This window comes from Corella eumyota, chromosome 2 (assembly GCF_963082875.1).
Source record: "Corella eumyota chromosome 2, kaCorEumy4.1, whole genome shotgun sequence".
Classification (NCBI taxonomy): Eukaryota; Metazoa; Chordata; class Ascidiacea; order Phlebobranchia; family Corellidae; genus Corella; species Corella eumyota.
The window spans coordinates 12343083-12369852 of NC_137491.1; the positions used below are offsets into that span (position 1 = coordinate 12343083).

The 26770-nt window shown below is 26.2% G+C and overlaps 2 protein-coding genes across 3 annotated transcripts in view; both read left to right on the forward strand.

The window, feature by feature from the left end:
- The first annotated feature begins 496 nt into the window (after positions 1–496).
- On the forward strand, positions 497–18396 carry LOC145741566 (chondroitin sulfate proteoglycan 4-like). 2 transcript variants are annotated; one of them, XM_082559168.1, is made up of 45 exons: positions 497–636; positions 920–1083; positions 1369–1582; positions 1719–1862; positions 1973–2141; positions 2740–2862; positions 3037–3110; positions 3342–3486; positions 3631–3796; positions 3909–4259; positions 4464–4920; positions 5052–5224; positions 5499–5632; positions 5868–6107; positions 6337–6550; positions 6868–6969; positions 7057–7166; positions 7490–7626; positions 7811–8004; positions 8254–8368; positions 8587–8737; positions 8835–9015; positions 9341–9399; positions 9493–9668; positions 9787–9961; positions 10155–10251; positions 10553–10690; positions 10920–11045; positions 11284–11482; positions 11668–11789; positions 12167–12305; positions 12428–12504; positions 12649–12808; positions 13024–13132; positions 13242–13371; positions 13587–13727; positions 14180–14399; positions 14567–14652; positions 14882–15058; positions 15412–15589; positions 15762–15905; positions 16089–16236; positions 16432–16550; positions 16924–17078; positions 17334–18396. In XM_082559168.1, exons 1-45 carry the CDS (start codon positions 567–569, stop codon positions 18033–18035), a joined length of 7605 nt encoding a protein of 2534 aa, XP_082415294.1. In that variant the 5' UTR covers positions 497–566; the 3' UTR covers positions 18036–18396. The 2 variants fall into 2 exon arrangements, with proteins under 2 accessions (XP_082415294.1, XP_082415295.1); XM_082559169.1 differs by having other exon boundaries at positions 16975–17078.
- A 1757-nt stretch (positions 18397–20153) lies between these two features.
- LOC145742425 (MAM and LDL-receptor class A domain-containing protein 2-like) overlaps positions 20154–26770 on the forward strand; it is a 99600-nt gene continuing 92983 nt past the window's right edge. The window contains exons 1-12 of the mRNA XM_082560203.1: positions 20154–20223; positions 20364–20507; positions 21614–21754; positions 22326–22459; positions 22734–22824; positions 23340–23477; positions 23746–23857; positions 24802–24967; positions 25189–25273; positions 25471–25597; positions 26097–26277; positions 26502–26631. Coding sequence (XP_082416329.1) covers positions 20154–20223; positions 20364–20507; positions 21614–21754; positions 22326–22459; positions 22734–22824; positions 23340–23477; positions 23746–23857; positions 24802–24967; positions 25189–25273; positions 25471–25597; positions 26097–26277; positions 26502–26631 — 1519 coding nt within the window. The remainder of the gene's footprint in view (positions 20224–20363; positions 20508–21613; positions 21755–22325; positions 22460–22733; positions 22825–23339; positions 23478–23745; positions 23858–24801; positions 24968–25188; positions 25274–25470; positions 25598–26096; positions 26278–26501; positions 26632–26770) is intronic.

A 26770-nucleotide genomic window follows, 5' to 3' on the forward strand; every position in this document is an offset into this window, starting at 1 on the left:
ATTAACGTAAAAAATTAAATTGGTACGTACCACCATACTGAGAAATTATTTTCAATAACCCAACTACAAAAAAGCGCTAGAAAAATTAAAACGTTGCTACGTAAACAATATATTACCACTCAAAAAAAAGTTTTCTTTTTTCGATTTAGAAACAGCTGATCTCTCTCAAATATTGGTTTCTTTAAAAACCCATAGTGCACGTAAACGCAATTGCTTGTCGTGTGAATAGAATAGATATCGAATATTATTTTATGGGCTAATTTTAAACTAAAAATAAGTAACTGGTTTATAAAACCGAAGCTTAAAATTGTCGCATTTAAAGTTTAATGGTTTAATTTAACTTTAAAATTTCATACGGAGTTTAGACGTCATTAGTTTGCAGACATGTGCGTTTCCGAAGCAAATGATAATACGTCTGCGATGCTTTTGGTGTCTAATTTCAACACTTTTTTGGAAAAGGTGTAACTTTAACCATGTGGTCTTAATTGTAGATGTGGGTCAAGGTATTAGCACAAGTTTTAACTTTTAAAGTAGAATGATTTCATTTTTACAAGTATTTTGTTAAAATGCGGTTACAGACTTTGTTTTATATCTGTTTTTTGTTCATTAAATTTGCTGCATCTTTACCCTATTCTGGTAAGTTTATATTATATATATATATATATATATATTTAAAATACAAATTAGCAAAGACCTATTCTAGTGTCAAGATTAAGTTATTTTAAAAAATGTTTAAGCTGTTAAGTGTTTAATAAATATTGTTTTAACTTGTAATGGGTTTATATGGTTAAGCTTTAGACTAGTTCTTAAAAATGAAGTACATATTTTGAAAAGCAAAAAAGAATTAGGATTATTTTTAAGCTTAATAATATTTTATTACATAAACCATGTTAATATTTTTTTTACTAAAAATTTTTAGCCTCCTTTTATGGGGATAGTTTTTTATTTGAGAAGTATTCTGATTTTTCTGAGAAAACTAGTATTTCCTTGCAATTCCAAACACAATCTGAGAATGGGTTACTTCTAATTGCTGCGGGTCAGCATGACTTCTTAATAGTCAGTCTTAAGCATGGGCTTATTGAGGTATTAATTGTAACTTATATATACTAAACATGTGTTTAAAATAATGGGTATAAAAATAATATTTGAAAGGTACCAAACAATGCTTGCATTGTGTAAAGTTATAACAATAGTGTTTATTATTGTTTTATTCTTAATTATAAAAATCAGTTTTGCCATTACTAAGCATTATGCATAGTATTTAAAATTTTGTATTTTTTTAAGTTTTAATAAATACTTCTAATGGCTTAACTGAATAATTTTTTTTTGAATTATTTAATGTTTATTTTGTTGCTCATTTTATTTAAGGTTAAATTAAAAACATCTGTTGGTGAAGGTTTTATTCGCTCTCCTTCCAATGTGACCTACAATGACCTCTTGTGGCATGATGTAAAAATATCTCGAGTGAGAACTACAGTAAAATTATCAGTCAATGACATCATTGTATCGTCCCAATCAGTAGTTGCTATTAGCGATGATCCTGCTATAAATATTGATTTAGGAGTATTTTTAGGAGGCTATGGTAAATTTAAGTTTTTTTTAGCTTAAGTAAAATGCCTAAAATCATCCAAATATGTGATTTAATATTTACTTAATTAAACTTCATGTAATATATTTAAAAAAATCTTTACAATGGCAAAATCTAAATATTTACACAGATCGCAATGTTGGGGCAAAATACTTGACCCAACCCACCCCCTTTTTTCATGGCTGTATACTAGATGCTCAAGTTAATGGGGTAGATGTGTTAGAACCTATTTTCAACATACCTGGAAGTAAAATTGTGCATAACGTAGATGCTGGTGAGTTTTTTTCTTGCTTTAGTTTAACTATTTTTGTTATAATTTTTAAGTGTTTATATAATATAATTATTTAACTTATATTTTGTGATTACCACCTTTTAATTTTACAGGTTGTTCGTCAATTTTTCGTGTCAGAAATCAAGAAGCAATTTCATTTAAATCAATGAATTCCTATTTAAAATATTCTCGATGGTCGAATAAAAATCAAGGAGCATTTGAATGTTATATCAGAACAAATAGAAAAAATGGAATTATTTTGTTTAACACAGGATGGGAAAGGTATTTATTTTAAATCTGATTTTTTTGTAACATTTATTGATGTATAAAAAAGTATTAAATTACATTTAAATTTCTTGGACTTAAGTTAAGCTTAATCGTGTTTATATTGTATATAACATAAATTGATAAATGTTTTACTGTATATACAATTTATATTTATAAAAAATACAAGTAAAATTATTTAAAAAAAGTTAAGTATTCTTAAAAACACAAGTGCTTATATGAATTACAGCAGGTCTTTTGGTAGGCCTATACATTTTTGCATCAAGTGTTCACTTTTTAATTTATACATTAACTCTTTCATAGTAAAAAGATAGTAGTTTTGTTTGTGTGATTTTACTAATAGGAATGTATGATTTTATCTGTTATAATAACAATGATATCTATTTTCTTTGTTATATATTTGGATAACAGCCTATGTTGTTTTTATTACTTGATATTTATATATATATATACAAAAATTGTTTTATGTAAAAGACAATACACTTAAGTTTAACATATTTTTAATTAAGCTTTTGTAATATACTTTTACTCATTTAACACAAATTGTTTTGTTTCAAAAAATTTTTAAATAGTATATAATATACAATTTCATTAGACAAGAATTCATTGGGCTTGAATTGTTCGAGGGTGCGATTAGAGCTTCTGTGAATAAGGGAGCAGGAGTTGTTGCACTTCAGTCAACAGAGGTTGTAAATGACAATAATTGGCACAAAATAAAGTAAGATATTTAGCCTAAATTTGTTTTTGTAATCTTACTAAGCCACTCATATTAAAAATTATCAAGTAAAAAATATTTTAAAAAGGTTTTAGTTGTTTTATATGTTTAATATAAAAATTTGGTAGCTATAAATTTAAATATAATTGTTTAAAAATTTTACAATTTAATTTAAAGATTTTCTTTCACGTCTTCCATTCTTGAGATTAGAGTTGATCATAATCGAACCAAAGTGTTTATTGAACAAACTGGTAAATAAGAAAAAAAGTTATTTATTTGGATTTGTTGTTTGTTATATATAAATCAATTAAATAAACTATACACAGAATTACATTTCATTAAATAATTGCCTTTACAAATTTTAGAATTAAATTTTATCAAATAATTTTCTTTACACTTAAATGCTGTAATATTGTAGTTGTGGCATAATTTTAAATTTTGGTTGAATCAATTATTATTATTATAATAATTTTTGCATTTAGAATCGGATAAGAAAATACGATTAAGAGGTAATTTATTTGTTGGAGGAGTAGACACTAAAATCAAAGTAAAAAGATCAAAACATGTAAGTGGAATCAATTTCCACTCATTTCCAGGATGCATTAAAGATATTAAAGTTAACCAAAAGTAAGTGTTTTATAAACTTAATCTTACCTATTAATATGGGCAACACTAAATATCAAGAAACCAAATTGGTTTATTACTTTATTTTTTTATTAATTTTTATTTTTTTTTGGTTTTTTAATTTTTTTGATAAACTTCTGATTGTAGAAAAAAGACATCTCGTGATATTCTTGCTTCCCATGACGTGGGTGTGGGGTGTAAAGAAATGGGAAAATTTGAAGACAAGACTAATATTCCATCCCTTCCAACTTTTTACATAGTCCCACAACCAACTAAGAGGAAAAATAAAACGACGGAAAAATTCATTGATCAGGTAATTTATTGTAGTGTGCTTTTTTTTGATTTTAAATTTAAATTTTTTTGTGCCCATAACTGTTGTATAATTTAATTTATTTCAGTATGAGTATGTTCTTTTGTATCTTTAGGTTACTAAATATGTACAGCGAAAACTTTGCTACAATTTAACATTCAATTCAATAACCTTGAATGAAGGTCAAAGTCAAAGCATTTCAACTTTAAACCTTTATCACCTCACTCATGATAAACTCGTAACTAATGACAACAGCGCTTTGTTTTTCACAATAAACATCACAAAATTACCTGTTCATGGAACATTATTACATGACGGAAACTTGTTGCATCGCCATGATGTCATCACGATTGATGATGTCACAAAGGGAAGAATTGTATACACCAATGATGGCTCGGAGAATAAATTTGATTATTTTTTTTTTGAAATTGGGAATAAAGGAATATCTGATGATCTAAGATCCAAGGTTGTTTTATTTTTGTTTGTACATTTGTGTAAATTTTGTTTGTTTAAAATTAATATATTATACCTTTTTAATGTTGTTTTGTTACAAATATTTATTTAGAAGTTGTCTCAAATTGTCTTACACGTTGGATAAAAAAAACACTTATTAAAAAAGTTGTATTATTTTTAAAAAGTTGTAATTTTTAATAAGAAACTTTTATTTTAGGATGGCAAGCTATACAACTTGTGCTACAACAATCACACAATAATCAACACAACATTTACAACATTTGATTTCAAAATCAACATAATTCCAATCAATGATATTCCAACATTAAATATTCCTAACAACTATATATTTCGACCAATCAAAAATGCACGGACTCAACTGCCAAGCACCATTCTTCAATCACATGACAGCGATAACAATAGCTCTGAAATAGTATACCGACTTTTCAGTGTTGCCAATGGAATTTACTTAGATTCGAACAATAATCCTGGTAGACCTTTATCATCATTTACACAACAAGAAATAGATAACGGAAATATTTATTTTGTTGATACCGGAGGGTTGAGAAACACAAGATTGTTATTTCAACTTTCGAATCAAGATTTGAACTCTGAATCTTCGGTTTCTGAGACTTATGTTTTAAGAATTTCAACTAAATCTTTAGAAATGAAGCGTAAGTCATCATATAATTTAAAATATAGAATGTTAAGTTTAGAGTTTTTTTTATTTAATTTACTTATTTTATTGGAAACTTAAGTATATAGAAAAAGTAAAATAGATAAATTACTCTAATATTTATTTTAGTTACCAACCATAGTGGAATAACACTAGTTGAAGGTGAAACAAAGCTGATAACAGCAAACAACTTATTTACTTCTCATAATGGAATGAGTAATCAAGAAACAAGTAATAGTGTTACCACAGATGTGGATGTGCAATACAATCTCCATGATGGCCCACATCTTGGCCAAATACAAGTAAGTTGTTTTCTCGTTGTTAGAACTAAAAGACTTGTAATTATTAGAGCACATTTTTCATGACAATGGGCACCTTTACAAAGGGTTATAGGTTTAATTTCACTATTCCAAAACCAAGATAATAATATTTAAATTAACAACAAATCCAAAATAATTGATTTGTTGATTTAAAAAGATTCGTGTCATAAAAAGTGTAAATCTTGTGGTTATGTCAACGGTTATCAGGCTTTGTGACTACATAGACCTGTTGTTTTTAATTTAATGTTTTTTGTAGGTTTTGATGGGTGATGGTGCAAACAGTGTATGGTCAGTAGCCAGTGTTTTTCTTCAATCTTACCTGAGTGAAGATAGAGTGAGATATTTAAGTGTTGAAACCCCACAAAGTGACAACAACATTGCTCATGACCAGTAAGTTATATAGAACACCCTTTTTTCATTCTTAAACATTTTTGTTAACTCGCCATTAGTTTTATCTTAAATGTGTATTAATGTATTAATCTTGGCATTTATATTTTTATTAATCTGTTGATCTCTGTGATTTATTATAAATTTTATCTATTTAATTTAAGTATTTTAAATATCTTTAATACCTTTAAATACTATGATATATATTAATTTAAACTTTAACATTAAATATTTTTAGGTTTACTTTTAGTATGCTGGGTGCAGGAATAGAAACAAAAGCTTATACATTTAATATCACAATATTAAAAGTCAAGATTCAGGTAAATACAATACCAATTCAAATAAAAGGTGGGTTAGATACAACAATATTATCAACTCAACAAATTCTACTAAATGTGAATGGGCTTGATCAGTTAAGAGATAATGAAATACAGTTTGTTATTACTGACAATTTTGAACACATGGATTTAATCAACAGGTAAGAGAATGCTTAAAATTCTTATCTATTCATGAACAAATAATAATTAGTAATTTAGGTACATTTTATTTAAAAGAATGCTGAACTTTTTTTTCTACTGCATACATTTAAATAGGTTAAATTTATGTTTATTAGCATAATATTTACTGTTAATATTGTAACAGATCACGAATAATGTCAATTTTAGAATTTTATAACTTTTTTGTATTTAACGTTTTATTTATTATAGCAATGGTAACATCAGGCTATCTACTGGCGACAGTTTTACTTACGATGAATTAAAAGATAAAAGTATAAGCATCACTGTTAATGAGGATGATATTGCAATCAAGGGTGAAATAATAAATGATGAAACAATGTTTCATGTTCTTGTAAGAGGGAAATATAAATCCAAAACTACTAAGTTGTTGGTCACTTATATTCCTGATACAAAAATTATAAAGGTCAGTAAATTGGCAAAAAAGTTTGACTTAAAATAAAACTTAAATCTCTTTTTATGTTTCAGATGTTCAAATTACATTATTTTGTTTTTCGAAGTAGAATTTTCATAAATAGTTTTATTTAACATTAGGTTACAACTTTTGTTACTGTGTTAACATGTTTCAGTTAATTTTATGTTGATAAAAAACATGAGAAAAATATTAATTTTTAAAAATGGTTTAACTTGCCAAAAACCTGGAGCTTGGGTTTTCATTTTGTAGTAGACTATTTATTATTTAAATAGGATTTTACTAAAACTTTGTTTTCATTTTATTTATAGATACAATCAACACCATTAGTAGTGGATGAAGGTGAAAAGGGAATGATAACTTTGGACTCCTTATCAGCTCAAACTTTACTTCATAAAAAGTTTTTATTTAAGGTACCAGCATTTAATACAGCGGTTTAATTTATAGTTTTTTTCTTTGTCTGATTTGGCTTTTGTGAATAATTATTATTTATTATTTAGATATTGGATGAACCTGAACATGGAACTTTAAAATTAAGAGGATTTGAAACCAACAAAAATTTAACTTCATTTACAACCAATCATCTTGCGGGTGGAAATCTATTTTACAAGTAAATTTTATTTTTATACATTGTAATAAAAATAAAAACTAAGCAAAATTTTTAATATGCTGTAACCATGTAATATTTAGGCTAAGATACAATGTTATATACAACACAGTGGTAATGTAGTAAAAGCAAAGTTTTTATAAGCTTACTTTTCCAGTTTCTGTTTATCTATCAGCATTTGATAACACTATTATTTTAACCAGGCCACAGGTTTTTTTTGTTAAAAAACAGACATTTTAAAATATATCTTATTCGCCAACTCAAGATAAGGTATGACAATGATAGCTGACATAGATGTAAAATTTTTAATATTTAAATTCTTTTAGGCATGATGGGGGTGAGAGTATTTCAGATTCGTTCAAATTTAATGTGACCCCAATTCTAGTGGGTGAAACACCTGAAACTATACTGGATTTGGCCAACAGTTCAATTGTTGAAGTATTTAATATTTCTATTGATTTAAGTAAGTTGCACTAATTAGTATTTTGAAAATAAATACAAAAACTATTTTTTGCTTTGTATTGCGAGTTATTTTATATATTATGTCAAGTAACTTATTTTGTTTAAGTAAATTATAAAGAGTTATTTAAAGTTTTTTTGGGGGTTTTGTAGGTTTAACTAAATATTTTTAAAAAATTCCTTTTTAGTAAATGACAATTCTCCTATTCGTATGATCAATCAACCTTTTAATATTGCACGAAACAGTAAAAGGTTACTGACCCGTCATGACCTTTGGTACCACGACCCTGACCTTGATCAAGATGACCTTGACCTTAAATATGTGAGAAGAGGAATTTCTAACGGGGATGTTATTAATGCGACAAGCAAACGTCATGAAAGGGTAAAGATGATAAATTTAGTATACTTCATTTTTTAAACAAAAATAAAATTTGCTATTTTATTGTTTTTATTTGTAATTTATCGTGAAACATAATTAGCATTCAAAATTTTAATTGTTGCAACTTTTAGCTATAAAAATTTACTCGTTTATCACAAATGGCATTTTTTTTTATTTTAAAGGCCTTTGATTTGAACTTTTTATTTTTTTTTTCTGTTACTGTGAATTTACATTCAATGTTTACTGTTTTAGTTATTTGAATTCACACAACGTGATATAATAAACAACAGAGTGCTATTCAAACACAAGGGAAGAAATTTTGGAAGATTTGTGTTTTGGGTAAGGGATGGAAAAAACTTTGCCACAGGTAAGTTATATTTAAAAAATATTTACACAACACATTTAAAATTTGAATTATGTTAATAATTATTGCAAGGGTTAAGATTTAAATGTGAATTCGATCTTAAAATTTTTTTTCACGTTTAAAATAACATTTCTAATAGTATAAAAATGGGTTTTTATTATTTATATATTATAATTATACGAATGAATAATAGTTTAACATTTTGACAATTTTGCTTACAGGTTTATTTATTGTGAATGCTTCATCACCTTATGTTGAAATTACAAACTCTACAACTCTACTGGTTCTTAAAAACATGACTAAAAATATTACAAGATCCAACATTTTATCTATTACTAATGTTGAAGGACTTGCAAGAGACATTATATACCGGTAACTAAATTACCTAATTGGAAAAAAAATTTAGCACTTTTGAAAATAAAACTTCCAAATCTGTTTTAAAAATTTAATCATAAAAATGTATTTTTAGAATTGTAGAACCGCCAGCACATGGCAATCTAATTTTTACTGAATCAAATCAAAAAGTAACACAATTTACTCAACATGATATAAATGAAAACAAAATGGCTTATATTCACACTGATTCACAGTATTTTAATGATTTCTTTAAATATTCGGTGACTGCAGGACACCAAGTAGCATATGGAAATGTAAGTTTTAATATTCATTTTATGTAATTGTTTATCCTTGATATAAAATACCAACTTTGCTACATAAACATATATATATAGAAAACTTTGTGCTTGGTGTCATTTTTTATTTTTATTAAAGCCATTTAAAAGCTGAAACCTAATTTAACCTTTTATATTTGGATGTTGTCTTTACTATCAATGACAAAGTTTGCTATACATTATGTAATAAACTTGGCAAAGCAATATAGGTTAGCATTTTATCTTTTGTTTAAATTAAACTTTTATTTATTTCTAATTATCTCGATTATCTCTTAGTAAATTTAATTGTATTTATTTTGTTTAGTTAAGCATCCTAGTTTATCTTGCCAGCTTACAACAACCACCTGTCATCAAAAGAAATAGGTAAAATAAAATAAATTTGTATGGTCAAGTGTGTATGCCATTTAAAACTCAATTTTTTATAACTTGGTGTCTTATATCTATTTGTTTTTTTAGATTAATTGTTGTGGATCAAGGTTCAACAGTGTTAGTGACTAAAAGTGACCTTCGTGCCACACATGTTGACATAAGACCTCGGGAAATAACATATTTAGTCACAACCCCACCACAGTATGGTCACATTGTAGTTAATCACACTGATACTGGTGTGCATAGAAGTGTTAGTGTTTCAAGTGAGAAAAATTGAAAGAATTTAAGAATAAAAATATCAAAGATCAAAAAAATTTTTTTTTAATTAACTTGGAAATAATATTAAGCTTTTTTTTTATAACAAATTTTATTATTTTTTAGGTTTTACACAATGGGATATAAACCAGGGATCGTTATGGTATATATCTTTAAACAACACCTTGTTTGATGTCTTTACACCAAGAGACAAACTAGTTTGTGATGTTACAAATGGGGTATTGGCCATGAAGAATGTTACAATTAATTTCGAGATAATTCCAGAAATTATACCATTAAGGTATTTATATATATTTTATATTTATATATATATTATATAAAATTAATGTTCCTATTAGTTTCTAGTTTAAAAGTATTTAAAAGGCTTATACCTTTTAACGGTTCATGTAAAATCTAGTTCCATAAAAAATATAAAATCTTTTTTTTAGTGATTATTTATAAGCGTAGTCTGTAATATTTTAATTTATTTTCAGAGTTTCCAACTTTACAGTAGGCGAAGGTAGAACTAAGGTTTTAATCCAAGAGTTTCTTCATATTGGAAGTGAACATTTTGATGATCTTCAAATACAAGTAATAATGATTGTAACAAAAAAATTTTTAATGTGAATTATTGTTTTTTTATAGGCTAAATCTGTAGCTTATTGAACAAATGTCTAATCTATACTATTTTATGTTTTAATTATTACATTCACACTGGTGAAATAAGGTTTTAAAATTAGGTTTTGATTCTAATTTTTAATTTTTATTTTGCATTACGTAGTAACTAAAATTCAATTATTGGTTATTAAAGTTTTTATAATGTATTGAATATTTTTCAATGGCAACATTCTTTACAGTTTAATTTTAATAAATACTGGTATGTTATCTGCAGATTGATGTGGTCACTCAACCAGAACATGGCAGATTAGAATCAACTAGAAATAGTGGAACAAAACTTGAAAATTTTTCACTCCGATTAGCTTTGGCAGAGTTTGTTTACTATATACATGATGGCAGTGATACAATTCAGGTTAAAAACTTTTTAATTTATTTCTCTAATTTTTGACTATTTTTTTTTCTACTATGCTTTTATTTATGTCATAATTTTTTTAACAATGTTAGGTATTGTGTATTGCATAAATTAAGTTATATATAGGATTGAAGTACTTTATTGCTTTTACTTGGAGTAGAATATCTATTTTTAAAATGTAAAAAAAAATTTAGTACAGCAATATTTTACAACTTGATTTTTATTTCAGGATTTTTTTCAACTGCAAGCTAGAATGTTGGATGGTTCAAAATTAAGTCCAGTAAAAACTATATTTGTTAATATTGAACCAGATAATGACCAAACACCAAAAGTGGTGAACAACACTGGTGCAATGGTAATTTGCTAATATAACATATATAAATTGGTTCAAGTTTTTTGTGCATATTATCTCAGTAACATTTGTAATCGACAATGACAAAAAAAGTTTTTTACTAATGTATTTTAACATTTTAATTTTGCAATGGTCAAAGGTTTACTAAAGTTTATTTGTTTGTTTTTTTAATATATGCTAATAATAAAACAAATAAACGAACACTGAAACAAATTTTTTTTAACAAACTTTCTTTTCTTAGATTTGGGTCAACTCAACAACTGTCTTAACCTCTTTAGAGCTAGGTAGTTTTGATCTTGATTCACCTCCTCAAGACATCCATTATGAGGTTATTCCACCTGGAAATGGCCACCTTTGCTACTCTACAAATCCAAGCGTAACAGTCACAAGCTTTACTCAAGAGGATATTAATGTTGAAAACATATCCTTTGTTCATTCTGGTAGTTTTTTTATCATTTTAATTCTAAATTTCTTTTTTTGTAAATTTTAATTTCAATTTTTTTTTGTAAGGAGTTATTTTTTTTAATAGTTATTTTTTTTTATTTTTAACATTTTTTTTTTATTTTACCATTTTTTGTTGAGTTTCAAAGGTTTTTGTGTAAATTTGTATTATTTTTAATGTAAGGTTCTTACACTGGAGGTTTTACATTTCAAGTAAATGATGGTCTTAACTATGACGTTAAACAAATATTTGTGATCACGGCACGCCCCTTGGTCATCACTGTGTTACCAACCCACTTCTTGCAGGTATAAACCATAAATTAGTTACAAATTTTAATTAAATTTTAAAATGTAAACTTTTTAAAACTTTGTGATTAACATTATTAGGTAATAATTGAATTAAGCGATTGTTAATTTTTTGCTGTAAATTTTTATTAGTTATATTGGCTTACCATACGAAACAATAAATATAGGGAAATTTATAAGTATTAGTCGACTTAAATTTGTGTTATCAATTTTTGGGTCAAAAAGATTGAAAACAAATCAAAGTTAAATTGGAATTATAAAAGTTTATCTTTTTACATGAATTATTCCCTTTTTCTTTAAATATATAAAAAAAAATGTTTATTTTTTTGTTTGTTATAATTTTAGTAACACTTCTTTTTATTAATTTTATGTTTAAGGTGTTTCCTAATACAACTCAGCAAATCTCTGCAACAAATATTTATTCAAAAACAGATGATAAAGATGAAAAAAGAAAAATCTTTTATAAAATTATAAAAAATCCAAGTTATGGTAAAATTGTCAAGAAGACTTTATCAGGTTTGTATTTTTATTTTAAAAAATTATTTAGTTATTTATTTTGTGATATTCAAAATGATGTTATTACTATTAATAGTATATTTATTGCTTTTGTTTTAAATCTTTTTTTGATATATTTTTAGAAGAAATATCTTATTATAAAGAAGTAGAAAATTTTACACAATCTGAAATTGAATTTGGAAAGATATTTTACAAACAGGTATTTGTTATATCGTTAAAGAAATTATTGTATTTAAATTAAATAAATTGCAATAACATCTTTACAATTTGCCAATTTAGAAGCTTAATTTGTATTACACTTTTTTAAATTGCATTATACTATTACTGCAAATTGTAATTACAGAACAGGGAAATTTCCATGTGGCAAGTTAAGGACAAACTGGAATTAAAAGTAAGCTCACCACCAGCACAAGATGTCAGTAAAGTGTATTTGAATATTAGCATTAGTTATGATGATTATCATCTGGTTGAAGGAAAAACTAGTTCTTTGCAAACAAATACAGGTTAGTAAAATAATTATAATCTAGATAAGGTAATAATTATGTGATTTATTAATAATTTAATTCTGTCATTATGTTATTACTATATATACATAAATCATGAAAATTTTATCATTAAAAATCTATTTTTTGTTATTTATTTTTGGCAATAAATTTTTTTTTTATTTAATGTTAGTTTCGGTTAACTAAACCTTAAATATTATCTTTAATTTTATTAGGAGGTGTGGTAATAGAAGGTGAAACACTTAATATTATGATAAAAGAAATAAATGCAAATAATTTATTAAAAAAAGTGGATTTGGAAAAAAGGAAAAAATACCAGATTAGGTAGGCCTGTTTAGGTTTTTAAGAAATTGGAAATTTACTGAATAAACATTTAAAACTTGGTAAATTACTAAGTTGCTTATTTATTAAAAAAACATTTCTTTTTATTTAGAATTCTTATTACCAAACTTCCGTTACATGGAGAATTATTTTTGGGAGAAAAAAAGTTAAATACAAATGAGAAGTTTAACATTAAGACCGATAACCTTTTATATGTACACGACAATTCAGAAAATTTTAATGTAAGTGCTGCATCTAAAAAAAATTACTTTTTTAGGTTTATTGTTTACCAACTGTGTTAAAACATTTTGAATTCATAGATTATAGTGTTTAATTAAATCTGTCTATTTTTACACAAATAATTTAATATAATTATATTGTAGTTAAATGTTTTAGTTTAATTCTTTTATTTATATATTACAACACTTAAAAAATAATTTTGGTTTAATTTTTTTAGGATTCATTTACGTTTGAAGCTCAACTAACAAACACAAAAACACAAACCAGCATTTTTACAATCGAGGATAAATTAAAAATAAAAATATTACCCTTGAATGATAATCCTCCCATTATTTTAACTAAATCACCATTTTTGCAGGTATTGAAACTGTTTAATTTTTAAATAATATTGTTTTAATTGTTACTTATAGTTATTTCAATGCAGGTTGTTTTGTATATTATTTAAAATTTTTTAAAGTTGTTTAAGTGATACAATTCTTACAAATATTTTCTTAGTTTTTATAACTGTGAAAAGGTTATAATTGTAAGAATACTATGTATATAAAATTTATTCAAAAATTTTGCCCTTGACTAAGGCACTATAAACAATAACTCCTGCTGATTTAAAAGTTACCAGGCAACTTTAAATAAAAGTATTAAAACTGCAAAAAAAACTTGAGACTGGGAATGGGTAACAATTGTTGCCTTATGTTTTGGTTAGAAATTTGACCGATTAAATTCGAAGAAAAAGACCCCTCAAAAAATAGTTTATTATTTTTTTTTGTAAAATTTTCTATCTTTTTTTCTTTAATCTTGATTCTGTTTTTTTAGATGGTTCATGGAACTATTGCATGTATTAACCAAACTATGTTAAACTCAGAAGATATTGACAACACTGCAAACCAAACAGTTTACAAAGTAATTAGACCTCCTAATTATGGAAAACTTTTAATTAATCAAAAAATTGTAAATTCCTTTACTCAACATGATGTCAATCAAAATTTGGTGTTTTTTCAACAAAATGTTGGCGGCAATACTGGACTTAATAAAGGTTAAAATTAGTTTGTTTTTAAAAAAATTTAATTTAGATTTTATTTATGTTAATTGTTTTTGGAAAATTTTGGAACTCATAAAAGATTTTTAAAGTATATTAACAGAGATACTTTAAAATTGTTATTTAATTTACTTAAAAAGTTAAATTATAAATAAACTTTTTAGTTGATACCCGAGAAGTAGATGATGCATTTTACTTTAGTTTAACTGATGGAAAACACAAACCAAGTTACAGTTTGTTTAGAATTAAGGTATAACAAAATATATTAATATTTTTTAATATTTAATCAAATGGTTAATATAATAATTTTGTTTAAATAAAAATTTGTTATTTTTATTTATGTTATAGTTTTAATTCAATGAAAATTTTTATTTGACTTAGAACTATTTCTATTATCTGCAATAAGTTAACACATTATTTTTTATTGTATTGCCTTCACTAATTTTACATACTTTTAATGTATTTTTTTCTATTTACAGATTTTACCAATTTCTGTCAACCTTCATATATCTCCTTTATACATAACACAGGGAAGCTTTAGTGTACCTTTAACCACTAAATTAATACATGCATCTACTAATGCAAACCCTGATTTATTAGTGTTTAATGTGACTACACTACCTGAAGCTGGAAGCTTGTATATAGGAGAATATGAGGTAGGAAATAAACCTTTTGAGGTTTTTTTTTATTTAGTCTTGGATTGTTTGATATTTGTATTTGCTCAATCTTAGGTTAATGGCATTAATTTTAGCAAGTTTTTTTTTGTATACTTATAAGCTTAATATTTGGCTTTTGATTTAAGAGTTTTTGTTAGTGTTGCTTGTTAAAAATTCTCATTTGTGTAAATGCATTTTGGTTTTAATAATATGATTTGTATTTTTTTGTGATGATATTTGTTGTTTAGCATTCTTCTTCGTTTTGTTCAAATAGTAAATTAAAAAATGTAATTGAATGAACACAGTTTTTAGAAATGTTAATTTAACTAAATAATGTTTAAATTTGAATTTAGGTTACTTTTTTCACATATCACAACCTTATTCACAATGATATCACATATGTGATGAATGATGTCACTCATGACAATGATCACATAATGATCATGATGAAATATAATGACTCGCGGTTGTCACAGCAACCAAATACCACAGCACAACTCAACATTGTTGTAAAACCTCTAATTAAAACAGGTAGAAATTAATATTTCAACTTTTGGCTTCCACATATTTGGTGATCTTATTTGTTGATTACTTAAAATATTTAATTTTCTTTAATTGTTTATCATTGCTTTAATGTAGTTTGTATAAATTTTATCTTTAACTTATAAATATAGTTAATAAAGGTTAATTTTTTTACATAAAGTCCCATTTCAAGTCTTCCCAAACATGCAAAATCAACTAACATTAAGTGTGTTGGATGCTACAGAGTTAGCCGAACAAACTGGTTCAGTTCCTATATATGATGTCATTGGGTTACCCCAATACGCTGAAGTCATTGTTACTAAAGGTAATTTAATGAGAAAAATAATCCAACCATTTGTTTTTAAAGTTAAAAATATACTTTTGATATCTAAAATAATATTTTTAAAGTTTAGCTAGTTGTTCATAAAAACTCAAGAAAAATTGGAAGATAAAATGTTAAAAAAAGGAGTAAAACGATTTTCAAAATTTAGTAATTTTTTTTGTTAAGATTTCAACAATACTTCTCGAAGACGTCGGTCAAGCAATGATATCATCAGTTTCACCCATTATGATGTCATAAATGGAAATGTGTACCTAGATGTTCCCAATGTTAATATAACAAATACAACTGAGATCAATGATCAATTAATTTACAAGTAAGTAAATTAATTCAATACTACTAGTAATTTTTTGTAATATAACCAAAGGAATATTAAAAATAAAATATTTTAAGATTTACATTTTGTTTTGCTAATAGTTAAAATTTATTACTGCTTTATTGTTTATGGTGCTCGACCCTAATTTTTTTTTTATGAATTTAAAAACTAAACTATTTTATTAAAATGAAACAGACTGAAAGTAAAAGATTGTTCTGTACAACCAGCAGTTGGTAACCTTAAATTTAAAATAATTTCTTATAATAATGATGACATAATTCAAACCACCACCAAATATGACATTACAAGTGCAGGTATTTTAAATTTTTGATTTAAAATAATTTTGTTTAGTGGTTACCATGTTTTGTTTTTTTTCATAAGAGTGTTTAGAATTTTTTTCATGGTGTAAGTTATGCGATTTGGTGTTCTTAAACTTTTTTGTTGTTTATTTTAAATTTTGGGAATATGAACCTACAATTTTTTGGAAATCTAAAACTAGTTTTTTTTGAAAATATAAAAAATGATTTTTTGGGAATATAAAACTAGGATTTCATCATAAACATATATAAAATTACAACCAAATAATATTTTCTTGCATTAATGTTTAAAAAAAAATATTTTTTTATTAAAAAAAAAATATGTGTATTCATAAACTTTGTATTGTTTAGTTATTATTTCCATTTTCAGACATATTGCCAACCACTGAAATTATTTCAACCACTCAATTAAATTTACCAGTTGATGATATCACTACCAATAAGAAAACAACAACAATTACAGAAACAACAATAAAAACAACAGCAACAACAACAGTTTTGGATTCTAAAGTTATAATGAGAGAGGTAAATTTTTTTTATATAAATTCAAAATATTAAATAAATATAAGTGTTATATAAATTACTAAACAAACATTTAATTGAATGTGATCGTAATGTATGTTATTATGTAACTTAGTATTATTGTTTATGTAACTCCATTTTAAAGCAGTGTTTACTATTTTTTAATTATTTTTAAAATTTTTGCAAATTGTTATTTATGATGTTTTTTACATACTTTTGGTAAAAAATCGAAAAACAAAAATTTTAAAACAATTGTAGGTTAACTCTTCTAAAAGCTCAGTTACTTGGATCATTCCATTAATAGTTGGCTTGAGTATAATTTTGTTGGTCGTAATCGGTCTTGTTTGTTTTGTGAAACATCAACACAACAAACGAGGTCCTGCATACGTCAGAGGCCACGAGACAACCTTAAAAGCTGCAAGCAACCGCGTGGTGGTTGAATCACTTATGCCACAGGCCCCCGAGGACGAGCCACGAAGCGTGACATATGTACCACAAGTACCACAAGTTATGGCCATTGATTCGAACACCACTGTCAAAGTGACGTCACGACCTGATCTACTGGAAACGCCAGAGCAGTGCCCGACGACCTCGGTCACCGTTACTCCACTAAACAACAATTTTGATGATGTCTACGACGATGATGACGTGGATGATTACTATGACGACGGGTACCTTTCAAACTCGGTTCCACTGGAGAGTATTTTAAGAGGAACCATGGTGCAAGCGGTTCCCATTTATGAAGATAATTATAACGAACGTTCTTACTCCATGAACCTCGTCGATGACGAAGTGCAATCTTCTCAGGAAAGCGTTAATGACGTAGTTCACTACAATGACGTCACGGGTCATGATGACGTCATGGTGCAGGGACGTAACAGAGCCTCGCTGGGGTCAATACCAGGAGCAAGAAATTTAAGCGCTCCACCTGACGGAAAAGTTGATCAGTACTGGGTTTAAATAAACTTTAAATTGTGTTTTTATAGTTAAAGTAATAATTGTTAAAAAAAAAAGTGTTTGGAATTATTTATTTACAACTTACGTTTTTGTGATTTTATTTTCGGCAAAAGCTATAGCTGATCACTTTTAATTTTAACATTCTTATTATTTTGATTAGTTAAATAGTACAATTTTGTGATGAAGTATTGCATTTTACGTTTGGTACTTTCATTTTGTCGATATGAAAATCCTATCAAATAATTTGTAACTTTCATATTTTTTATGCAAGTATTGCATTTTATTTTTTATTTTATGCATATTCTCTGATAAAGTTTTACCTATCTGCTTTTTATAACCCTTTTTTATTGCAATTTAAAATTGTACAGACTTTAAACAATTTTATGAAATTAATTTATGTAAAAGATATCGCTTTATGTGTAGTATTAAATCTTTTTGTATGAAATGTTCCTTAACAGTACTAATGTTACTAATCGTTTTTTTTAGAAATTGTGAACTTAATTTAGTTCTGTGTTAAGTATTGTATTTTTTTAGTTTTTCTTATTATTTTTATTTTAATATTTCGTTTTCATAAAACTTGCCTTTTTATCGCAATAATTTTGTTGTGTTGCTAACATAACACATACCTCTTTAACAATGTGTAGCAGTATTATTAATACAAATGCAAACTAGAAATATTATGTTGACTTAATTATTGCTTTTTCAGAATAGCAAAATATTTATAATATGTATGTTATTGTATCTGCCCATAATTACCAGAGAAGGGTTAGTATGAAAGGAAATTAGTTAAAAATGTTTTGTTGTCGGTAAATTGGTGTTTTTGTGCATATGGTTTCGGTGATATAACACCAGTCACCAATTAGTGTAATAAATAATCACCTGTTTCAAGTACCTTACATTTTAAACATGTTTAACATTCAATTTTTTATTAAATTTCATTAAATCTCTTCCTAGAGTCTTTATGTAACACAAACCATGTTATATAAAAATCTTGCATAATAAAAGATAAAATGCAATTTTATTTTAATGCTTAACATTAAAACAAATATGAAATGGTTGTTTAAAGAGAAATGCGTTAAAATAAAACTTATGTTCAAGCTCATAAAGATTACAAGCTTAAGTTAAAATCGCTGATACTAAAATTTCGCCAGTGCATAGACCAACATGCCTAAAACAATGAATGTATAACGCATGCACTCTATTTAAACAAACAATAAATAAAATGTCAATCAAAGGATAAAGCTCGACTTGTTAATCATTTAACTTTTTCGAAACATCGTTTTGTGTCAGCCCTTACACTGCCAGTCACTACACAACGTCATTAAGTTGTGATTATGACGTCACAAATGTCGAGTCAATATTTAAGCAGACGATACAACTGTTTCATTTTTTCAGTTTTTTAATTTTCTTTGGATTTTTGTCATTTATTTTACAAAAATTATAAAAAACAAAATTAAGATTTTTATTGACAGCTTTGAATACATATTCTTAATTAATAATTTTTGACAATAATCTTATGTTTAAGTTTAATAGTTTTTTTTTGTAGAATGACTTTCTAAAAAATCGCTGTGTAATTAATGTATATTATAACCATCGTAAACCAGTCGTAAGCATAGATGCAGATGCAAACATAACTGTAAAGTTGAGGTATTTCGAAATATGTTGTTTGTTTTACGATTAACTCCGACCTACATGCATTTTGTTTGTCATTTATTTGCCAATTCAAACGCATTAAAACGTGTAATAAAATCTTTCTTACTTGAACAAAAAGTTGACATAACAATAGATTATTAAAAATATAAAATTTTGCAAATGCAAGGTAGACTAATAAAGCAAAGTTATAAAATAAATTTAACCGTAAGTCAGATTTAAAAAGATTCTTGCAATATTTTTTTTATTAAGTTAGGAAATTTTTTATGTTATTTTTCCTTTGATTGTAATTAAATAACATTGTAGAGGCAAAATACTAAGTTTAAATAAAATTTTATATTAACATGCAATCAATAGTTTGTTTGTTATTATTACTAAATGGCCACAAAGGGTTTTAATGTAATTTTTAGTCTTAGATTTTTTTTGGATAATTATATGAGGTTGGGTATGACCTCGCAACCAAGCGTTAAAATGCCATTGAGTGGAACGATATACGTCATAATCGTCCTTGCTCTGTACGCTAGTAAAATACATGCAGCAGGTATAAAATTGAAGTTAGCTCATTCTTAACTAACATTTTTTATCCATATAATAGTACTTGTAATTTATATACTAATAAGCAACTAGTTTTTAACTAATTCGTTTTTTATATTTAAAAGTGCTGTAACTTATATTGTTCAGATTTGTTTTGTAACTTCGAAACCGACCCGGATAGTTGTTTTGTTCAAGGAATGACGGACAGTTATAATTGGACGAGACATTCTGGTGGGACGTCATCGATAGATACTGGCCCGACCTATGATCATACTTACGGAAACTCGACCGGTATGTAAAATTTATTTACTTTAATTTGTTTAATATTTACCAGTTCTTATCAATTGTTGCTGTTGTACTGATTTGTTTAGTTTGTATGCAACATAAGTTTGTGTATTTTTTAAAAGTATGCTTAACTTTTACAAGTACGACCTTGGCATCAAAAATTACAAATTTAATTTTTTTTTCTAATTGTGTGCGGTGTTTTTAATCAGGGATACATTGACGCATATTAACGAAAAAATTTTTTGTTAAAAATAAACGGGTAAAATTCCTGCTCGACATAGTTTTCGCAAAACAGGCATGACTGTATTTTGAGAATTTCTTAACACGAGTTTTGAAATTATATTTCATACCGGGATATAAAAACTATTTTATTGAACGTTAATGTAGATAACAAACTGATAAGTAGAAATATAAACTAAAAAGTATATGTTATAATGTATGGGTAGTGCGATTTGCTGGGATAAATATTCGGACTTAAAAACGTTAGATTATACAACCAAAATTGGTTACGATAAAAGCAGTAGTACCGATTTACCGCATGGCACACGTGAATAATGGACAGAATTACCGCCTACCACACAAGACGGCAGGGTAGGCTTTGAAATGATTTTAGTTAATTGGGTTTGGGGAACAGTGATTACGTCGCCCATCAGTTAAACTTAACCGATTTAAACATTGGTCACATTGTCTGTTGTGTGCGGGTCTGCTGCGCAAAAATTGGTTGGACCTTACAGAGAGTTTTTATTACTTTAATGTGTATTAACTTCTTGAAAAAAGCCTAACATTACGTTTTGAACAAGGAGTAACTTTCATTACCCAGTTTCAGTTTTATAATTACTTAATAGCCATTTAAACATATGGTTTGCAGTTCTAAGTTGTATATTCAATTTTTGGTTATCTTATTCTTAGACTATTATAAGCTGTAATTTTTTTAAAAATATATTTTGTATTATTTTATCCTAAATAATATGACATCAAAGAAGTGGAATTCAAATAAAGACCCTATGTGATTATGCTGAGTGCAAGTATTGAGAATAATAAGAATTCAATATTTTCAAAGGATTTTGATAAATATAATTAAAAGAAAAGGTATTTATTTTGAATATTTTTAGGGCATTATATGTACACTGAAACCAGTTCTGGAACAGGAATTGTTTTGGGCAACAAAGGTCGCCTTCTTTTTACTCCAAGAAGCTATCAGAGTTCTGGTTCTTGTGTGAGGTTTTGGTATCATGCTTATGGAAAAGGAATTGGTATGTTTAAATAAGCTTTAAATTGCTTTTTGTTATTCTATGAAAGATTTCTTAAATGTTTATTTTTTACAAAAATTTATTGTTACTGTATTTGTTGCTTTTGTAAATTTGTTATGTAATATTGAAAATGTTTTCAGCATTATTGATTTATTGTTAAGTAATCATCATTGTTTGACCCTTTAAACATTATCAACATTTATTTACTCAGTAAAAGTACAGTAAAAGGTCACAAAATAAAGTCCAATAATTAATCATTTGGGAAGTGCACATTTAACAGTTTATTAAATGTGTATAAATGTTCAAATATAATAAAGTGTACTGTCATCTGACTAAAATAATAGTAAATATCATTTAAATGTTTTAATTCGTAACATTAAATATTAATTTAATATTAAGGTTTTTACTTAAATAAAAGTTATGCAACAAATGACATTTTTCTTAAATTAAAGTATAGACTATTTTTAATTTGAATTATTTATTTAAATAAAAGGTGTATATATTTTTTTTCTAAAAGATCATTTAAAAATTACCTTTTTTATATATATTAAAATATTTTTACTTAATTTTACAGGCAGTCTTAATGTGTATACGCCTTCTTCTGGTGGGAATCTTGGTGCAATCTCGTGGTATGTAGATGAAAACCAAGGTAATAATTGGTATCAGGCTTTAATTCCAGTTCCATCAGGAAGTTCTGGGCAATGGCAGGTTTGAAAATAAATTTGTCTTCCTGGTTTTTTTAAATAATTAGACCTTATGAAATTTACAAATATATACTTAAGTAAATTATGTTATTGTATAAGATTTATGTGTAAACTATTACTTAACATCATAAGGCTTTGTAAAATTATGCATATTAAAATATTTGGAATAAGTTGTATATATATATATATACAATAAGAGTATTTTTAATGTATTTATATTTGTTAAACATAGAGAGAAATTGAAATTAATTCGGGTAAAATTTTAACAATTATTCTAGTTCGTAGCTGAGAGTGTTATAGGAGTTGATTTCACTGGAGATATTGGAATTGATGATGTCACCCTTATGGAGACAACTTGTCCTAGTTTAGGTAGAGTATTTGACATAAAAGCATTTTAACTTTACGGTTGTCACTAAATATCTTATTACTTTTTCGATACTTTAAAATATATTTTTATAATGATAGACAAACACTCTATTAACACTCTATATCTTATTATAGGTTATATTATTATATATTCTTAATGGTTTTTGCAATTGTTTTTGTTATTTTTCGGCCATGCTTTTTTTACTTTAAGATCCTTAATATTTTTAAAGGATTGTAAACTACTAATTGATAAACTACAAAATTTATCGATAATTGTTAAAAAAAAAATGCTTGTTAAATTTTTGTGCCAAGATTCTTTTACCTTTAATATTGTATGGCAACCAATTTATAAATGTTGCCTTTATTGCTTTAACATAAGAACCAAAAATTTAAACTTTGAATTGCTTAGACAAAATTAATATATGGTTGTATTATATATATGAAGCTGACACAGTTTAACAAAACCTTTATTTAAATAAAACAAAAGGCGTTTTTAAAAATGGTTTAAATTTTTTTAGGAGCTTGCACGTTTGAGTCAAATGATCTTTGTGATTGGAGTGAAGATGGTTTAGTTGAGTTTGCATGGAAGTTGGGATCTGGAAATGAGCTAAATGGAAATGGTCCTTTAGTTGATCACACCACTCAAACTGGAACAGGTTTGCCTAGATTAAAAAACTAAAATATTTGGTATAAATATGTTCTTAATTCTATATAATTATGCTGTATATAACTAAATTTTTAAATATTAAATTATTTTAATATTAGTTCAATAATTAAAAACATTTTATGATTTTCTGCGTTTGATTGCTTTTTTATGTCATTTAAATTCCACTTTAATAATAGAATTCATTAGGTTTATGGTGTTTTTTATTCATTTATTTACTAAACCATTAAATAAAAATAATTTATAATAAATAATTTTAGGAAAGTTTTTGTATGCACTTCCTGCTGGACAAGGAAAAAATGATCGAACTCGAATTACTTCTCAAATAATAGAAGCCAGCAAACCTGATTTAAATTTCTGTCTTAAATTTTGGTAAGTTAATAAGTTGATTTTTCTTTCTATGTACCAATAAAATACTATATATACATGTTTCAAATATTTTTGCAACACAATGTTCATTTATACTGTTTGTTATTAGGGATGGGACTAAATCAAAATTACTCGGATTCGTCGAATCCGAGTAATTAAAAATAAGATTCGATTGAATCCGAGTACTCGGCTATGACGTAATCAATTTAAATGTCAATAAGCGTAAGCCTGTGTAATTCAAATATAAGAGAACTATTTTATTATTTATTTTTACCACAACTTTAAATGATTTTGCAATGGGGAAACTACAACCTCAGACGAAATAAAAAGCTAAAATAAAACACATGTAGTAGGGCAAAAACACAACGAAATGGCTAAGTTAAACAACGCAGGGCAGGGCGCTCATTGTGATGATTTGCCCAAAATTGGACATTTGGTAGATTTAAACGCAACGATGCGATTAATTGAGCAACGTTAAATTTATTGCTGCTCGTATGATTTCACACATACAATGTTTTAGATGTCATTTTTAATTAAATATAAAAGCAGCAAACCGTTAACTCTCATCTTATAAGCTTTGTATGGTTACACAATTATTACAATTACAACAAACGTTGCTTCGGCAATGAAAGCAAACCTGTCCAGACATGTTTAACTTAAAAAAAAAATAAAAAAAACATCTTTTTCAATTTGTTACAATTAATTCAATGTACATACGTAAGATTCGGCAGCTGGGTATAAAAAATATTCGACGAGCCTGAATCTTGAAAAAACTTGATACTTGGATCGAGTATCCCTATTTTTTATACATTATAATATTATATTTTATCATTTACCTATTTTGGCACTCTGTAATAAAGAAAGGTTATATACTTTAACCATGTTTGTTATTACACCTATTTATACATTATGTTGTTATATGAATTTTATATGAATTTTATATGCAGGTATTATGTAGGCGGGGACAATATTGGATCCATAGACATCAGATATCGACGAACTAGTGAGATGTTAGATGCAGAAGGTCAAAGAATCTGGAGAGTTGCTGGTGACAACGGTGACCAGTGGCTGCAAGGACAAGTGGCTATAAATAGCTCTGATTCAAGATTTAGGGTATGTTTTGTTACTGTAGAAAACTATTTAATTTCTAAACGCCTTAATATAGATAAATTGTAACTGTGCTGCATTTTTTTATTACCTTATTATGCATAAAGTTTTTATAAAAATAAACTTGTTTTTTTCTGTTTTGTGATGAACTTAATAATACTAAAAAAATGAACAGCTTTCTGTAATATATTTTAAATTTAAGTTACATATATTTTTTCATTTTTAAGTTGGACATAGAAGCCCATCTTTATGTTGGAGATAGAGGAGCAATAGCTATTGATGACATTACAATCACTGAAGAGAATTGTGATAGTAAGAACTAACATGATAAATTGTTGTTGAAATTAAGGTTTCATAATTATTTTTCTTTTTACTTTGTCATACTAAGTAGTAAAGCTTAATGCCTTTAAAACTTAAAATTGGTAAGATTTTTTTTGATTTTTTTTGCACTTTTTTATTACCTTAAAATAATTAAATATTATTAAAGTCTTTAAACATTTATTAATTAGGTATACCAATTGATGCAACTCAAATTTTAACTGGACCTTATCATATTTACTCATACAATCTTCCCACATACAAAATTGGAATTCAAAACACAGATCAAGCTTACATGGTTCAAGGAGAAGGGGAAAGGTAGAAATTTTTAATTTTTATAGATAGTTTTTTTTCAACTATTTAATAAATATGTATTAGGCATACTTTATTCTGTAATTTTATTTGTATTTAATAAAACATGTTTACAGTTTTATAAACTAATAAACACACAAATATTTTTATGGTTAATTTAATTATCAACATTCTTAATGCAATAAAATTTGACTGGTGTTATATAATAAAATTAGTATTTTTAATAAAGTCATGTGATTAGTATTTTTTTTAACTGTAAGAACTTTTTAATTAAATAACATATTAATTGTACAATTGGCATTGTTGATTTACATTGGTTTGACAGCTTAAACCTGAACATTATTTTTTCCTTCTCGTTTTGTTATGTTTTTTCTAACTTGTTATTAAGATTTTCTGGAACTAAAGCAGGAGTTACTTGTCATAAAAGTTTTTCTTTTAACATATTGTATTTTTTTTACTATTTTAGTTTATTAATCTAGTTTTAAACTATCAAATGCTTTTTTAGATTTTTCGTCGTTACTCAAGGACTGGCAGGCGTTTCTGGTACAGTTTCATTTGAATCTGAGACAAGTCCGAAATATTACTTAAGACATTATGGTTATGAAATCTTCTTGCAACCATTTGATGGCACTGATTTGTTCAGGAATGATGCAAGTTTTTATCGGTTAGATGACAAGTATTTCCCGGTACGTTATTTCATTGTTATTTTTTAATGATATAACTGGGTAAAAATCACACTTTTTAAGTTGGAACAATAACATTCTTTTTGTTATTTTAAAACAAAAAAACATATAATTATTAAATAAGATAGGTTTTAAGTTTTGAAAAACAGTTAAACATCGGATAAAATCAATTACCAAACAACAATTGGTAAAATAAGATAAACAATGGCTAAATAATTTTTATTTAGGGATATTCAGCGTTCCAATCAGTTAACTACCCCACCACATATTTACGACATTTAAGTTATAGATTAAGAATTGATGCAGATGATGCGAGCAGCAATTTTGCTAAAAGTGCTAGCTTCAGTATTACACAAGGTAATTTATTTGAAAAAAATTACTTTGTGTTGAAATGTTTTTTTGCCATGTGAATAGTGTATGTAATTTACTATATACAATTTAAAATATTGTTTATAATGTAATGATTATGACTGGCGTCATTTAATGGGTTCTGCAT

Bases quoted from the DNA above. Each gene is read 5' to 3' on its own strand.
- LOC145741566 (XM_082559168.1), top strand. From the start codon at position 567: ATGCGGTTACAGACTTTGTTTTATATCTGTTTTTTGTTCATTAAATTT. The intron at 1,084-1,368 runs GTATTAATTGTA...ATTTTATTTAAG, and splicing joins TTAAGCATGGGCTTATTGAG to GTTAAATTAAAAACATCTGT. The intron at 8,005-8,253 runs GTAAAGATGATA...TTACTGTTTTAG, and splicing joins CAAGCAAACGTCATGAAAGG to TTATTTGAATTCACACAACG.